The 16,886-nt window shown below is 56.4% G+C and overlaps 1 protein-coding gene across 1 annotated transcript in view; it reads left to right on the forward strand.

Annotated features, from left to right (window-relative positions):
• NCOR2 (nuclear receptor corepressor 2) overlaps positions 1–16,886 on the forward strand; it is a 245,299-nt gene that overhangs the window by 184,822 nt on the left and 43,591 nt on the right. Inside the window, exons 17-18 of the mRNA XM_084272224.1 lie at positions 2,915–2,977; positions 12,285–12,427. Coding sequence (XP_084128350.1) covers positions 2,915–2,977; positions 12,285–12,427 — 206 coding nt within the window. The remainder of the gene's footprint in view (positions 1–2,914; positions 2,978–12,284; positions 12,428–16,886) is intronic.

Below are 16,886 nucleotides of genomic sequence, written 5' to 3' on the forward strand. Positions count from 1 at the left end.
AAGTGCAGTTATTTGTGAGCCTGGGTTGTCCTGGCCCCAAGTGTTAGTGGGTTTTGCAGCCTCAGAGGGAAAGTATTGCAAAAGATGAAAAGGGAAGCCGTCGTTTATAGCAGCGCCTTGGCTGGGTTCATGCCGGGCTCGTGCCCCTCCTGCACCCGGATGCGTGTTTCCCTCTGCAACAGCTCCAGCTTTGTAGTACTGAAGCCTGCTCTGCCCTCCTGTACTCAACTGGGTCTCTGCCAGTTCTCTTGCCCTCTCTGTTTGCAAATCTGCCTGGAGCCTGAGCAGCTGCGGCCTGGGGGGAGGTCTGTGACACCCCCTCCAGCTGTGGGGGGCTGGTCCCTTCGTCATCTCTGCAGCTGAAGGACGTGGCGAGAAGGCGACAGGTTGCAGCTTCTCAGGAGCCTCCACCCTGGGTGCAGTCGTGCTGTGCACCCCAGTTTGGGCTTATCTTGCCCAAAAAAGCAGCATTTCTCATGCTGTTCCCCAGCAGGTCCTGCTCATCACTGCCATCCATAGCCAGCCAGGCAGAGTGGTCAGTCAGTATTTGCCTTCCCTTCCTGCCTGTGGTGTGGCTGACCGCAGCAGGAAGAGGCTGGCAGCGGTGTCGGAGCGAGGTGGATGAGGCACCACGTGCCACTGATTAACATGGCACCTGGGGATCACAGCCATGAGTGGTGCTCAGGCAGAGCAGCCCAGTGTTGCTGCATCTCTCTCAGGCTGGGTGGGGATTAACAGCAGCATCCCCATCCCCACAGCGGGTGCATCTGCATCGTGCACCTGCAGCATCAGCAGCGGACACCCTCGGAGACATCCCCTATATTCACTTAAAGAACAGGGTGCACGAAGGAATTTGGCTGATTTTCCCCTCTTTTGGACTCTATCAAAGTACAAAATTGTTGTGCTCTATCAAGTAGAAAATTCTTCCAGCACTACCTAAGGCAAGTACAAATAAAAGCAGGGTGAGTCCTCTGGCTTCCCTTGCTCTGCAGTTCCTTGCTTGTTCTGTTCCGTGTGCTATAAATCACCCGGAGGTGTTTCGCCTCCCTGTTCCTCTCCTGACAACTGGCTGAAGCCTTGATTGCGGGCGCTCTGTTTGCATCCAGGCGATATAAATAGTTCCCCACTCGCCCTCTCCAACTCGTTAAGCGACGCTGCAAAGAAACAGCAGATAATGTCACTAACTTCAATGGTTTGGGTTTTGGGTTTTTTTAGTTATTATTATTATTTTGCCTAATCCCAGTATCTCAGAGTCCTCAAACTTCACTGCAAACACGGGGAAAAAGACTTTAGACCGTGTTAAATTGGGAAAAGGGAATGGATCGATTCCAGTGACATATCTGAGCAATTGGTTTCGCTTTATGTCTCTCCAATAGTGCTGCAATTTAAGCTGGCTAAGAAAGTTATTGCCTTTTAAATACCAATTGAACATTAAAAAACAACACAAACCGTATTGTGGTTTAACTGCAGCGTGCCGGAGCTCCCCGTAGGCATCTGTTTCATATCTGCACAACCTCAGTAAATACCATTAATCAACCCAAACAGGCCGTTTCTTTGACGTTGCTTTACCCTACGATAACAGCCATCCCCAAGCTGAGCGACAGCCCTCGCCCAGCGCCTCGGGGATACTCACTTGGACGTAAAACGAGCGTGGCGGCGGCGGCCCCAGCTCTGTCCATGGCTGGGGAAGCAGTGAGGTATCAATTTCCCTCCCTCTTGGCTGGCATCCCAAGGGACGGTGTTTCTGGGGGACAGAGGGCAGTGACCTGTGCTGGCTTCCAGGAGGTGACACCTGCAATCGTGCTCAGCCGGCTGTAGAGGAGGTTCTTCTGCCCAGTGCCCTCGGCATTGAAGCTCATGTTGTCCTTTGACTGGGTCTTGGCTACTTATAGGGCTTCTTCTTGTAGGACTTCTTGGAGAGCTTCTTGTAGGGCTTCTTGTAGGGCCTCTTGGAGACCTGCTTGTAGGGCTTCTTGTAAGGCTCCTTGGAAGATACTTCCTTGTATCCCTCCTCCTGAACCTATCAGCCTGTTTTCCATTTTAAAAGGACACTGTCAAAACATCCCTCATCACTGTTGAAATAATGCTTTGCCTGTTGTTTAGAGTAATAACCCCTTGGCAGCCTGAGCCGGAAATCTGTTTCCTTACTGAGTTGTTTTCTGCCTCTGACTCACACCCTGGTTTGTTATTGTAGGGTTTGCTCTAGTGCCAGGCTGCCAGTGGGACTGTTGCATAGTGAAGGCTTTATGCAGGACCTTGGTGTCCCCAGCATCGTTCCTGGGGTGGGGAGCGGGGGGAGCATCAGGTGCTAAAGCTCCTCTGCACCTCTCCCAGCCAGAGCAGGAGGTCCTCCTTCAAAGGGCACAGCTCCAGATGAGCCACCAGCGTTGCTGGAAGTGGCTCTGAGATGTCTGATGGTACCAAAGGAGCCTGTGGTAAAGCACGGCCAACTCCCTTGACGGATGCGGTCATCAGAGTCCCCGCAGAGGTGATGCTGTTTCTCCGTCTCCGCCGAGGGCGACGGTCCCACCCTGTGTCTGCCACCTCCAAAGCACACAGCAGCAGTCGGCTCCCTCTTAGGTACCTGTTGTTGGCGGGCCAGAGAGTGTGGCACCAAATCGGCAGTAAATCTGCTGCCACCCTCGAGCCATCTGGCTTCACTTCCAGTCCCAAAGTAGAGGTTCTGCCTCACTGAGACACATCCCGATGGGATGCTGTGCATGGATTACCATGGCGTGGAGGAGCCCGGAGAGCCTGCACCGCGACAGCCGCCCCTGCCAAGCATTTTGTGCTGCACGGGGGTTTGTTGTGCCTCTGGGGAGCAGGGGACAAGGCTTGGGCATCTCCTCCAGGCACATGGGTTTGCTGGGTCCTGCTCACGACTGACTGCTCTCCTTTCCTTCCTCCTTCCCAGCTTCTCTGGAGATGAATGAAAGCTCTCGCTGGACCGAAGAGGAGATGGAGACGGCTAAAAAAGGTGAGCCAGCCACTGTATTTATTTCTCCTGTCTGCGCTGCTGGAGCTAACCCAGCCATTGGGAACGGATGGTGTCTGACCGCTGGAGTCAGCGCAGAGTGATGGGCCCTGAGCTGTGGGGACGGATTCTGCTTGTCTCGGTGCTGGTTTGGTCCTAGCAAGCCTCTGTGGGGAGTTTGGGAGGGGGACACGTGCTTGACCCCCTCTGGCTTCAGGAGCTGTGCCACCACCAGGGACATCCAGGCTGCATCCAGAGCCTGTGCAAGTCCTGTGAGGCAGGAGTCGGCCGTAGGAAATGGGGAAGGCACCGTGCCTGTTGCTTTTTGCAGCTTCTGGTGCCTGTAACAGGAGGTGCAGCTTCCTGCTGCCCTCCAGACCTTCGTGCCATCAGCGGGATCTGTTCCAGTCACACCAAGAGCGTTTCCTTCCCCCTGCCCCCGTCACAGCTCTGACATTTAGGGAGAGGACGGTGAACCCCAGGGTGCTCTCCACACGTGTTGGGGAGCTCGCAAAAGCTGCGGCCGCGGGCAGAGCGGGGTGACTTTACATCCTGGCGCTGATTCAGAGCCTTTGCTGAGACCGTTTGTGAAAAGTGCTGAGTGTAGCACAGCCCTTGCCACTTCCCCCTCCCTGTGCTGCTCCTGCGCCGGCTCTTTCGCTGCTTTTTAATATCACGTTGTTTTGCCGGAGTCACGTCCTGTAGATGGGCTGTGGAGCTCCCAGCCCTGGCCCATGCATCCTGCTTACATCGCTGCTGACTCTCCTGGCCCGGTGAGGATTGTAAATGGGAAATTAAAATGGAAATGAGCGCCGTTCGGGGATGGCGAATGCAAACAGGCGTGTTAGAGGGTTTGGATCTGCTTGGAAAATGCACCTGCTGCCGGGATGGTGATTACACGTTCTGGAGCGCCGGCTGCCCAGGTGCCGAGGGGAGCTCGTGGCCTTGGATTACTTTGCCTGTGAATATCCCAAAAGCGTTTGGCTCGCTCGCCTTTAAGCTGTTCCAACCCTCTTTACAGCCCGGTGCCAATCCTGCGCGCTGCCGAGTGGGGCTCTCTATAGACACGAAACTTAATAGATAGACTTTAATCAAGAGAACTGGCACCGGGCCAGGTAACGGGGTGAGCAGGTGCTGAGCAGGGGAGGGTCGTCAGAGGGATCTTTTCCGGGCGCTGCTTTGTTTTGGAGATCGCATCTGGTTGTTTAAAAAGTGCCTCTTGCTGGTTTATGCTGGATGCTAGAGGTGCACTTAAGGAGTCTTAAAACCCGCTGCCAAAGCCCGCGTGGAGGAAGGATGAAGCGTGGGAGCACGTAGCGTTATTCCAGCCCAGGGGCCAGGACAGGGCAGGGAGATTTGCTGGTGTAAAGCCTGATTGCTGATGTTTTCCCCCTCCGTTACAACCTGGGAAACTGAGATTGCAACACCAGACTGGTAGAGAGAAGCCAAATTCCCCTTTGCCAGGAAGCAGCCGCTTTAGTGCTTCGAACCGGCTTTGTTCGGCATTTCCAGGGACGGGAGCGCTGGGGGTTTCCGACTCGCAGTGGCTGAGAAACTCCGGAGGTAACCTCAGAGGCTGGAGGAGGTGGTGGCAGAGCCCGTGCCGGCGTGGGTGGGCATGGGTGGAGAAGGCAACGGGTACTCAGCTTGGGTTGAGCTTGGAGATGTGGGCATCGTCCTCACCGTAAGGACTCAGCCACCTCAAACCACACCCTTACCCACTACCAGTACCAGCGTGAGCCCACAGCCAGCTGGTTCAGGTAATGAAGCAAGCAGAATATGAGTCCTACAGAAAGTCATCCCTGACCCCTTGGGTTGTTTGGGTAGGTGAGGATGGCGATGGCTGCTCCCAGCATCCGCCAGCTGGCAGATCAGCCTTGCCCTGCTATCCACCCCCTGGCTTCTCTGTGCATGGGACGAAACTCTGTGTTGGTTCCACTCAGGGAGGTGAGGGAGCACAGCCCTGTGTCAGTGAGACTCCAGAGTTGTCTGTTCCACTCCACAATAGCAGAGCTTCCAAGCGGGAGAAGGCAGGACTGTGTCTGTCAGGAGAGACAATCAAGGGGAGTACCGTGTGATTAAAATTAACTAGGGGAACGAAAACCCAGCAAGAGGAAAGTTCTTGCTTAATGACACTTTTATTATGCAATAAAGTTTGATTCACTAGTCTGTCAAAATGTCCCGAGATTGGTATAATTATGGGATAGCGCCTTTTTCTGCTATCGCCTCCTTGCACCATGCCTGGGATCCTCAAAGCAGGAGGGTTTGGTTAGCTGGAGTTGCTCAAGGATTTCTGCTCCCCCCTCTTGCCTTTTCCCTTTCCATCCCGAGCCGGGGAGTGGGCAGCACCCGCTGCTTTGCCTGGCTTAGCAGGGTGCAGAGCCTTTCAGCAGCAGGACAGGGGCTTGCTCCTTAAAAGGCAATGTTTAGGGAGCTCCTGCCTTTGGGGGACCTGCGGGCAGGAGTTCAAGGTAGGCTGGCAGGCAGCTTGCGAGCAGCGGGCAAGTGAGTTTCTTGCCTCCCCCCCCCCCACCCATCCCCAGCTCCTCCACCGAGTTTCGCCGTGACCCTCGTTACTCTTCAAAGTCTGGTATCGGTTCTCGCCCTGGCTCGGGGTTTTCCCCCTGGTGTCTAACAAGTGGTTTTGTTCTTTGAAAAGAAGCAGTGTGGAAATGGCAGTTTCTCGCTCACCTGAGGTCCCCTCTGCTCCTCGTCCTCACAGCAGAGCCAAACTTGGACTCTTTAGGCTTTTTCCCAGGCCAAGGAGCTGGAGGGGCTGCGGGATGGAGCCAGCATGATGAGGTAGAGGACGGTTGGGCACGAATGTAAAAAGCTGATGTCAGAGTTAAATAAGCCATGAAAACTTCCACATAATTCATTTTAGGTGGATGTACAACACTTCCATCCTTCTTTTGAGGGCTGATTTTTATTTCTACCAACCCCAGATGAGGTTTAGTCTGACCCAAGCCCTTTCTTTCCAGCCTGTTCACAAAACTAAATGAACATGGGATTTATTTCTTTCTCAAATACTGATTTCTTCAAATGAATGCACAGAAGGACCCGCTGATGGGAACCCCACAGCCGAATCCAGCCATCTCCCATCACCTTGTGAGCACAACCACCTTCCACTGTGCTGCACGGGATCCGTTTGGAGCCCAAGTGGGTGTGTAAATATACACATGAGTGTGTGCTCTCCCACCCCGGGTTTGGGTTTCACTGTTACTTTGAAGGAGCTGCTGGCTGAAGGGTGGGAAGAGATGTAGAGGACTTTGCATTCCTCCTCCATCGTTTCTTCTCAGCAAGGCAGCCTTTGCTCTTAGGAGGAGCTGGCTGGAGAACAGGTGGCACTGGGGAGCCAGGATGGAGCTGAGCTCCGTACCTTCTTCCCTTCATCTCCCCTGTGCTCACGCTGTCACCTTCTCCTGTTCACTGGGGAGGTAATTGATGCCATAAAAACCTGTTGGTGGTAGCAAATGTGAGCTGGAGAACATGGTTCATAGTGCGTGTTGGTTGCTGTGTGTTGTCCCTTTTGCTGGCTGGAAGCAGGATGGGGTGGGATGGGATGGGATGGGAGTGATGGGGAGTGATGAAGCGACACAGTGGAAGTTACAACAGGGCAGATCATGTACCACAGGAGCTACACTGTGTCCAGGGCATGAGCCGGCCATGCTTAGAGTAGAAGAGGCTGTGATACCGTCCCTGCCATCCCAGCTTGGGCCTTTGCTGCTCTTCAACCAAGGTGTTACCCTGGGATGGTGCCCGCTGCTCACCATGGCCCCTGGAGCTGTGCTCTCTGTCGCCCTTGGCTGAACGTTTCCACAGCACGTAGGAGCAAACCACGAGGATTTGTTCAGTGAGTGTCAGCGAGTGAAACATAAAAGGCCTGTCAGGGGGAACTGCTGGGTAATTACTATAATTTACAGCCTACATTTTAATTTTGAGTATTATTTTTTCAACAATAAGGGAGCAGCGATAATATCCAAACCAGGTTAAGGGAGAGAGCTGGGTGCACTAGGGCATCTGCTCTGTGGGGACTTGGCTGCCTTGGGCTGGAGACTTGAGTTTTCCAGCTGGACCTGAGGAGATGGCACATCTCTGGGAGCAGGTGTCTCAGGGGGAGGCCTCCTGTCCCCTCCCACTGTCAAAGGATGGGGACCCAGCTCAAAAGAAGGGTTGTGGTGGGAGGGGGAGAGCCAGGCAGGTCCTTGTTGAGGTACTTAGGGATATGGTTTAGCATAGGATGGGAATGATTGGACTTCATGACCTTAAAGGTCTTTTCCAACCTTGTGATTCTGTACTGGGGCACAGGGCTGGGTGTTTCCATGGCTGGGTTGATGCCAGGGTCTGGCTGCTCCAAAGGGCACACCTTAGGGTCCCCAACCTGGGCCATCAAAGCGGGGAATATGGCATCAGGGTCGAGGCAGCCAGGTGTCCTGCCTGTGGACCCACGCTTCGTTTGGTGGCACTGCGTCCCTCGGAGAGGTGCTGTGGTGGGCATGAAAGCTGCTGGGGAGTTCTGCTGCGAGCATCCTCATAGCATGTGGGAGACGTGCTCGCGTCCGGTCACTGAAGGAGACGTTGAGTGGGAGCGCAGCAGGCTGGTCCCAGCGTTGCCTTCCCAAGGCAGGGTGAGCATCACCCGCTGCCGCAGCAGGAGCCCACAGAGCCGGCTGACTGCGCGACAGTCCCTCCGGCAACACCCCCAGCGCCTGCGGGGACGTGGGCTGGCTGCCCGCGCTCCATCCCCGCTGCTTTCCTTGGCGTGGCATCAGGAGCCTGGTGCTCGCCCGGCTCTGCCACCCACTGGCTCCGCGGCCTTGGAGAAGTTACTCACCTTCCCTGTGCCTCAGTTCTCCCACGCGCTGCGAACCGCCCCGAGATCGGCGGGGAGAAGCAGCGCTGTGCGACGTGCTAACTCAGCTCGGTGATGCTGACCGTGCTTTCGGGATGCCTCGCGTGATGTCGCTGACTCTGTAGTGTTGGTCTTTCCTCTGGTGTTACGGCACATTTTGGCTGTGCCACAGCCTCCATCCCTGCTCCCATGAGGGTGTGTGGGTGCAAAGGAGGCTGGAAGGTTGCACCAGGTACCACTGGCCATAGGGGAATGAGATCACTTCGTTTTTTGCCTGTAACCTTGACCTGTTAATCCATGTGAGCTCCCATTAAGGGATGCTTTTACAGGCTCCCTCCACCCTCACTGAGCCCTGGGTGGAGCAGGGCGGCCGTGCTGGAGAGCCTTGGAACAGCTCCGGTAAAAACCCGCAGCTGCTGAGAGCCGAGGGGGTGCGAGCTGACAGCCCTCGCCTGCCGGGCTGCCCCGCCGGGTGCAGCCGGGTTTCTCCTCCACACTCCACAACGCCGAGCGCACGCTACAGCGCTCGCCTTCCTTCCAGCCTCCACTTCCCAGTACCGGAGCAGAGATCCCCATCCACCCGGGCGTGATGAGACTGATGCCCATGCCAAACCTTTCCCCACCCCTCTGCTGCTGGGACAGTGGGCACAGGGCCGAGGTGTGCCAGGATGCCACGGCATCCCGCCGGTGAGGCTCTGGGCTCGCTGTCGAGCACCTCCCCAAAGAAAAGCGCCTTTGATTCACTTGAGAGCGGAGGAAACTATTAGCCAAGCTTTGTTTTCCTGGATCCCTCCCCCTGCCGCTGACATTCAAGAGCGAGCGAGGGAGACAGAAAGTGAGAGAGGGAGGGCGGGAGCGGGTGCCAAGCAGCCGCACCCCTTGTCAGCTTGGGTCAGCGCCACGTTCGTTATTAATGCTCTGTCTAGAGGTCACATTCAGATGCAACGAGCCCCGGGTCAGCCAGAGGAACAGATTAGAGCTTGCTCTCGCTGCTCCGACACATACCGACGGCACCGGCTCTCCGTTCCCCGGGCTGGCAGGAGCGGAGCTGCAGCGCTCGCGGTCGGCTGCTCCCTCCCCTTCGCCTTTCTTCTGCCCTTTTATTTTCTTTCCTTTTTTTTTTTTTTAATTATCGTTATTTCTTGGCAACGCCTGGGCATCTCTTGGAACTGTCTCCTGGTAGCCCCGAGCTGCTGAGTGAGAGGAGGTGAAGTAGGGGAAAAAAAAAAATACCGGAGGCGCTTCCATCCACCTTAACAACCGCGGCTGCAGCCGGCTGGAAAGCTCCGGCGAGCAAGAGGAGTGCGGAGGACACGCCGTTCGCTTGCTGGCCCCGCCGGAGGGACGAGCGCTGGGGCCTGGAGCATGTGTTCCCACCAACTTCTGGCATCGGGGTCAGGAGTATCCCGCCTGTGACCCGGTTTCCAGCCTCGGTACCCGCTCGCTCGCTGCTCTCGGCCGCCCATGGCTTTGAAATCCTCTCGCCCCCAGGATTTAAGGAACCGGCTTTGCTTTCTTCTCTGTCTCCGGCTGCTGCGAGGGAACGAAAGCAAAATGCGTGGGGAGGGTGTGAGCGGAGCACTCGCGGCGCTTCGCAGCGGGCTGCCGTGCCCGGGGGGGCTTTGAAGAAGTGCCCCAACACCCGCGTCTTTCCCAGCTTACCCGCTGAACGCTCCGGGCACGCTCCCTGCCCGCCGGAGCCTGAGCACGTAAGTCTGGCGTTGGGGTCCGATGGATGGATGGATGGGGTTAACCTCAGGGGTCGTGTGTAGCTGCGTGTGTGCCCGCCTGGCGGGGCAGACCCTGCACCCCGAGCCCCCGCCCCAAGCCAACACTGAGATCTGATAACTCACTTAGTCATAGTTTCAGTTACCGAAGGGCCGCGCCGTGCCGAGGCGGGCTGGCGTGCCGGAGAGCGCGGGGCGGAGGCTGGGGGCTGCCATGCCGGTACAGCTCGTTGAGCTGGGGGTACCCGGGGAGCGGAGGGTTTACCCGCACATCCCTGGGGTGGTTTGGCTGGTCCCTCCCGGAGCAGCGTGGGGAAGCAGGTGTTGCCGTTGCGCTCTGGTTTTAGTGCAAAGCGCAGAGCGGCTGGGCTGCCTGCCGGGGCTTGCAGGCAGAGACTGCAGGCAGCTTCCTCCTCGGGAGCCTGGCACGGAGGCGGCCACCTGCCCGGCCACCTGCGAGCTCCTCCGGCAGAGTCACTGTCCCCTAGCCCTGCAGTGGGCAGGGACACAGCGAGCCTGGCCAGGGGGAAAGGGCAACTGGGAGCTGGCATTGCCCGCAGCTGGCAAAGGTCACACCACGCTGGGGACTGCTGGCATCCATCACCCCTCCCTGGCCCTGGGGTCTGTTGTGCTGGGTTCCGCTCCCCTCCACCGAGCAGCACAACATCTTGCCCATGGAAGCACCAGAGCTCACAGCACACCAGTGTGTGTGTTTCAGGGCTCACCGGGGCGCAGCACTCAGCTCTGGGCTCTGCTGTCACACTTGGTGCGGGGCCACCGGCACGGCGCTGGGCGAAGGGAGCAGAGCCGCTTGTTTGCTTTGGACGGCAGTGATGGGTTGTGACACAGGGGATGGGTTGTGACACCAGGGACTGTCCTGTTTTCCCCTGGAGCCTTCAGTGACTGTGGGGCAGGGGGGGAAGGACTCCCCCTCTCACAGTTGGTGGCCGGACATCCTTTTTTTTTTTTCTTTTTCCCCCATTTATTATTATTTTGAAGAAGTCCCAGCGTGCTGGTGGGGTGACGTAGGTCGTGGGTTTGGCTGAAGCGAGGCCGGGAGGCGCAGAGTTAAAACTCAAACTTGTTTCTTGGCTTGCCCAGGCCTTTTGTGGTGCTCAGCACCGTGTGATGCCTGCCTCTGACATGCAATTCGATAAGCTCCGGTGCTGGGACAGGATACAGGCACCGGCTGGATGTTAACTCCTGCTGCGCTGGGCTCTCTTGTTTTCTTCCCCTGGCCCAGGAAGCAGGGGGAGGTTTCATCTCTCCTGGGGTACATGGTGCTGTCCTTTCAAGCCAGAGATACCCACAGCCCCCATGTCATGCCCTAGCCTTGCAGGAGCACACAGATCCTGGCCAGAGGCACATCCCTCATCGCTCGTGGCTGTGCTGAGATCAGTCTGTCCCAGGCACAGAGGGGGGAAGTTGTTGGGTTGAAGCTGAGGTTGTGTTGGCCCTTAGGTCCAGGCTGGGTCTCGGAGGTGACACGTGGCAGCAGCATGGCTGGAGGCTGGAAGCAGGGCTGGGCTGGGACACAGCTGCTGTGGCTCCCAGGCAGGGACAGGGCCATGCGCTGGGACCCTAACGTGGGACTCGCTGCAGTCCTGCGCCCCACAGCGTTGGAGCAGCCAGGGAGGGGTTCAGGCATGAATGACAGAGGTGCCTGAGCAGTGCGTGTTCCCTGGCTCTGTGGTTGGGGGCTTCTAGGCAGAAGAACCCCTAAAAAAAGAGGAAGGTGTTCTTAGCAGGTCCATTCCCTACTGTTTTACATCGTGATGGTGGCATCATGTGGGCAGGCAGGAGCTGGGCAGGCCAGCACCATCCAGCTGGGCTGGCAGCATCCTGCAGGCTGGTGGTAGCTCGGGCCCCACAGAAGAGGGGAAGAGGAAGGACTGGAGGCTGTGAGCTTGTATTTCTCAGGAAACCTGGATGCTCCTCACCTGGGTCACCTCCAGGCTGCTGCTGTACTTGTCCCTGGGCTGCAGTTGTGACTCCCACTCCGTCTCTGGGATCAGGGGGTGCCCAGACACCCCTGGAGAGACTGTGTGGACATGGGGTGCTGACTTGTTCCTTGCTCTTCCCCGACCCTGCTGGGTTGCCCCAGGAGGGCACACAGGAGCCCTGTGGTTGGGATGGCAATGTCTGGCCAGGCTTGCCAGCCCTGGTGTGATGTGTGACTTTAGGAGCTGCTTTTGCTCCTGAGCCTGGGATGAGCCCTAATCCCTGGCATGCCGCTTCCCTGTCTGGGATATTCCTCTGCATCCATGGCATGGCTCTGTGCCAACACCCTGAACTGCCCCATCACCCTGGTCAAAGCCATCCCCAGGGCACAGGAGGGTGGGGAGAGCCTTTGCTTCGTACTAGGGGCAGAGAACTGCTGCCCCAGTTTCTCCAGGCCACAGCCACCCCTCCTGCCACTGTCCTGAAGGGAAGGGAGCACCACTCACCCTCCCAGCTGCCCGGTGGCTCGCCAAGACGTTGCTGTGGGACGTGTTTTGTTCCAGAGGCAGTCAGCATAGTGCCTTTTTTCCCCTTGGAAAGAAAAACAGGCTCTGGTAGGTCATCCTCTGGCCTAGGAAGCCTTACAGGCGGGTGCTGGTGACCGTATTGTTCCTGTGGAGTTTGGCTTGGGCCAAGGATGTTTCCCATCCTGCGTGGATAATGCTGCCCTTGTGGGAGCGTATCTGGTGTGTTAAACCTTCTTCTCCTTTCCTGCCTCCTGTGACCACAGGTCTCCTTGAGCATGGGCGGAACTGGTCGGCCATTGCCAGGATGGTGGGCTCCAAGACCGTGTCGCAGTGCAAAAACTTCTACTTCAACTACAAGAAGAGGCAGAACCTGGACGAGATCCTACAGCAGCACAAACTGAAAATGGTGAGAGCTCTGTCTCAGCCCGCTCCGGGCACCATAGGTACTGCCCAACGAGTGTTTGCGTGCTTCCCACAGCCAAGGAGTGTGTGGGGGGTGTCTTTATCTCCTTGGAGAATGTACTGGAATGAGAGCTCTGGGGACTGGAAAGCAGTGCAGGAAAGGATTGTCCACCTGCCTGGCCCTGGGAGGTCTGGAGGAGGGAGGGCTGCTGTGTGGGAGATGCCTGGGTGTCTGGAGCATGGCTGGTACGGAGGGAGATAAGCGGAGCAGAAGGAGGAATGGGGCTGTGGCATGTTGGTCAGGACGTGAGCTCAGCCCTGACTGTGTGAATACTGGTCAGGTTGTGCTGTTCCACCCCAGGGAGCAGAGAGCCTGGCTGGGTGTCACAGCTCTGTGCCTTGCAGGTACTGCTAAACTGCCTGTTTGCTCTAAAGAAACCCAGGGCTTTAGGACAATGTGGGGAAAAGCTGGTCCCAACAGTAATCCTGGTTGTCTCTGGGGCTGCGAGCGGATGCAAACATCTCCCCATGCCTCAGTTTCCCCAGCCAGAAGGGGCTTACGCTGCTGTTTTTCTGGCATGCAGTGTGGTGTGTGAATGAAGTGGGGTTTGTTTGGTGTTCTGGAGATAGGATAGACTGCTAAGAGCAACTAAGGATTATAATTATTTCATTTGTGGAGTATCCTGGGGTTCTCAGTTTCTGGCTAATAGAATTCACATGGCTAAACCCCCAAGGGGTGCTTTGAAAATGCAAAGGACAATGTTCAATGCAGGAATCTCTCCAAGCAAGCTATTACAAGAGTAAAAAGAAAGACAGGAAAACATTCAATGACTCACCCAGGAATTTAATATCCTACTCAGTCTATAGGAATGAGAGGAAGAGAAGACATCGGCGATTCCTTTTTATTAATCCTCAATGCACAGAGACCCTCCTGTGTTCCTGTGTCTCACCACAGTGTTTTTTAGAAACAAAGCAAACAAACTCTAGAGAAAAGACCCCAAAACAGCTAGAAAGACCAGCAGAAAACGTGCAGCAGGGCCCCTGGATACAAAATGTTACGTGATAAAGATACCAGCGTTGGTTACCGGGGAGCATCTGCAATCAGATCATACAGCTTAGCTGGCAGCGGAGCCGCTGGGTATTAATTTCCTCAGCTTCCTAATGTTGCAGAAATGATACTGTGGAAGGGTTTTCCTGCAGAACCCCATTTTTCCCCACATCCGTCCCTTGGAGGCAGCCGCTAGGCTCCTCCAGTGATAATTGCTCACTCTCACTTGCTGGTTAGATCAGCAGCAGCATTTTAGTTTTTGTTTTTTTTCTTTCTTTCTGAGCATCAGAGGCAACGAGATCGGGTTGGGGAGGAGAACAATGAACGTTCAGCTGTTATTTATTGGGCTCTATTGTTTTGTGGCAACAGCAGATGCCAGAAAGCTGAATAAAATAAAAGAACAACTGAGATTAAATTGCCATAGACCTTCCTTCCTGACTCCTAAATATATTCACGAGCAAACCAAGCCTCTGTATCCCATCCTATAGCCAACAGTCAGCCGTGACCTCCACGGAAGAAGCACGTGGTGAGGCAGCGTGGCATTGCCTAGTTTTGCCATGATGTCCCCAAACTGGTCCCCTGACCTCCTCACCAGCAGCTACTGCTGATTCTGTGAGGGGAAACGCTGTGGCTCTGCTTTTCTTCCTCTCGTTTAATGTGAGCAAACTTAATTAGCAGATCTTGCTCGTTTCCCAAGATGGGGCTCGTTAATGTAGCCTCCTCTTCCAGGTAGGTGTGACACAGGGTCCAGCAGCGTGCGGGTGACTCAAAGGAGCCATGGGGACAGGCAGGTGGTAGGAACTGCTCTGGGATGGGAAGTGTAGAGCCTGGCAAGGTCCCCCTGTCCCTGAAAGGTGGCACAGCAGAGTGGAGCAGGATATCCCTGTTCCCCATGCTGGCACAGCGCTGGGTGGGATGTGGCCAGATATTTCCGTGTCCCCTTGTGTGCTGAAGCCCAAGAAGCTCTGGGGGGAGTGGGATGACGAGGTGGGGATGGCCCTCCCTCTGTGCATCCAGGGACCATCCAGCATGAAGAAGGGGTTGCAAGAGGCAGGGGTGTCTGGTGTGGTGGTTGAGGCACCTTTTCTGCCTCTCCAGAGCACGTGTGGTCTGTGCATTCCCTCATACCCTGTCTGGGGTTTGAGTTTGAAGACCCATCCTTTTAATGGAGAGGTTCTCCCCTGGGGAAGTGGCACACAGGGACTGGGGAGCTGTGTCAGCACAGAGAGCCCCATTTCCCCTCTCACCCAAGCTGTGTCGGCACCCACAATCCATCTTCAGCCTGGTTGAGGCTGTGGTCCCAGCACAGCATGGCAGGGTGCCGCAGATCCTCACCCTGCTCCCTCTGGAAGCACCCCCAGGGATCAGGGTGTCCCTGCCAGCCTGCTGCACCGCCGGACAGGCAGCCTGTTACTGCTGGGGCAGGGTCAGGCCACCTTGAGGCTTTGCTTTATCTGCCCTGTGTGTGTTTTGGCTCAGATTCCCTGCCGAGCGGCTCGGATGTGCCCCAGGCATCAGCGTCACTGAGCCCTGACCTTCTGCACGCTCCGTGCTCTGCTCTCAGTGGGGAAGGAAAGCAGGGCATCGGGATACGCCGTGTCCTCACAGTCGCTCTTAGATTAGATTAGGCACTGTCTTCCCCAGGAACTCTTCACAGGGTGGTTGTCACCTTTGGTCTAGTGACTGTTTTGGCTTGTTTTGGCTTGTGTGGTGAAGATAGGCGAGTTATCTCCTGCGCTGGTGCTGGTCCTGCTCTGAGAACAAATCTTTTGGCCCCCTGCAAACAACATCTCTGCGGTTCCTTGCTTTTTGGGGTGGTGCCAGCTTCGCACAGCAAAGTTGCTTCAGGAGGAGGGCCTGGTGGTTTCCTCTTTTGGAGGGTGGACAAGTCCACCATGCCTTGGTGCAGAGATTTGGTCTTGGGATGGGGAACTGAGACCCTCCTCGCCACGGCGGGCAGAGAGAGGTCCTACCTGTGGGATCATCTCTCTGTCTCATCCCATCACTGCTGGCTGCTCCTGCAGCAGAGTACGAGAGTCACTCCGTGGTGAGGTCAAGTCCTGGTGCGGTCTCAAATACACGTCATTACGTCAGTCTGGGACTGCCTGGTCCCACTCTTGGGACAGGCTGATGCTGATGGGAGGTGCCCGTGTCGGTAGCGGTGCTTGGAAGCTGGTTTGGCTGTTGCTGCCACGTCAGGCAATGAGTGTGAGGAGAGGCCATGTTTGTTGGGACAGCTGCTCTGCCCACGAGGCAGAAGGCCAGAGAGATGTTGTGCCCGAGGGCTGGTAGTATCTCCATCTCCTCCTCCTCCGGGACAGATGGTGCAGGTGAACTTGAGAGGCAAGAGAAGAGGGGGGGGAAGAGCTGCCAGGCCAAGAGCCAGCATGATGGGGCTGGCTGGGACCAGCCAGTGTGGAGGAGCGGGCACGGAGTGACCCCTCGTGCAGCCCTTGGTGTCCTCACCATGTGCAGTCTGTCTCCATGGTGGTCTTGGCAAAGCTGACTGCTCAAGTGGCACCAAGTCCTGGTGGCAGGTAGAGAGCAGAGACCCCGTGGGCTGGAGCATCACAGTGCCTGAGGCAAATCATCCCTGCACTGTCCCGTGGCCTTGCTGGTAATTGCTTGGATTAAGAGTGTGTTGTGACAGTGGGGGACACCTAGTCCCAGGCATGGCTCACAGAGACTCTTCCATGTACCCCTCGGTCGTGGTTAGGGTCCTGTGTCAGGCATGGTGGCCCCATGGCTGCTTAAGGAGGCAGAGCAGAGAGAGACCCCATTCCTGAGCTGGGTGCCAGGAGCAGGACTGCGTGAGGGGACAGCTGTTGGCATTGCAAGAGGTGAGCTGTGACCTGAACGTATCTCTATATGTTCTGCGTGGGTTTGACAGCGTCTTCCCTAAATACCAGCAGTGGGGTCTGGCTGGAGAGGGACCCACGGTGTCCCCAGAGCAGCTCGATGCTCTGCTCTGCCCCAGGCTCTGGCCAAGTAGGGTGCTGAGGCAGAGGCTGGTTCCCAGTTAATTCCCCAGCGAGGAGCCTGCTCCTGCCCGGGGCTGAGTCACAGACCCGTGAGTAAGAGGCAGAGAAGTCTTTGCCATAGTAACGTCGGCGCTTTGTAATCACATTAGTGTGATGGGGAACTGCTGCTTCAGACAGAAACGTGCGGCTGCTGAATCGCTGCCGTGGCAGGGGCGCGAACGCTGGCAGAGCCGGGGCATCACCGCTGCCGCCAGGATGGGGTGAGAGCACCCTGGAGTCCTGCCTTCCTCCCGCCTCATCTCTGTGCCTTCACAAGGTCCTTTCTCAAGTGCCTTTTTTCCCTTTCTTTCCTGCCCACTTTGATAAAAATAGCTCTTTGAGCAAGCAGCGTTTCCAAGCAGAAAGCAGTTGGCTTTGTTTGTTTTATCTGGAAG

Source organism: Gallinula chloropus, assembly GCF_964237585.1.
Source record: "Gallinula chloropus genome assembly, chromosome: 17".
Classification (NCBI taxonomy): domain Eukaryota; kingdom Metazoa; phylum Chordata; class Aves; order Gruiformes; family Rallidae; genus Gallinula; species Gallinula chloropus.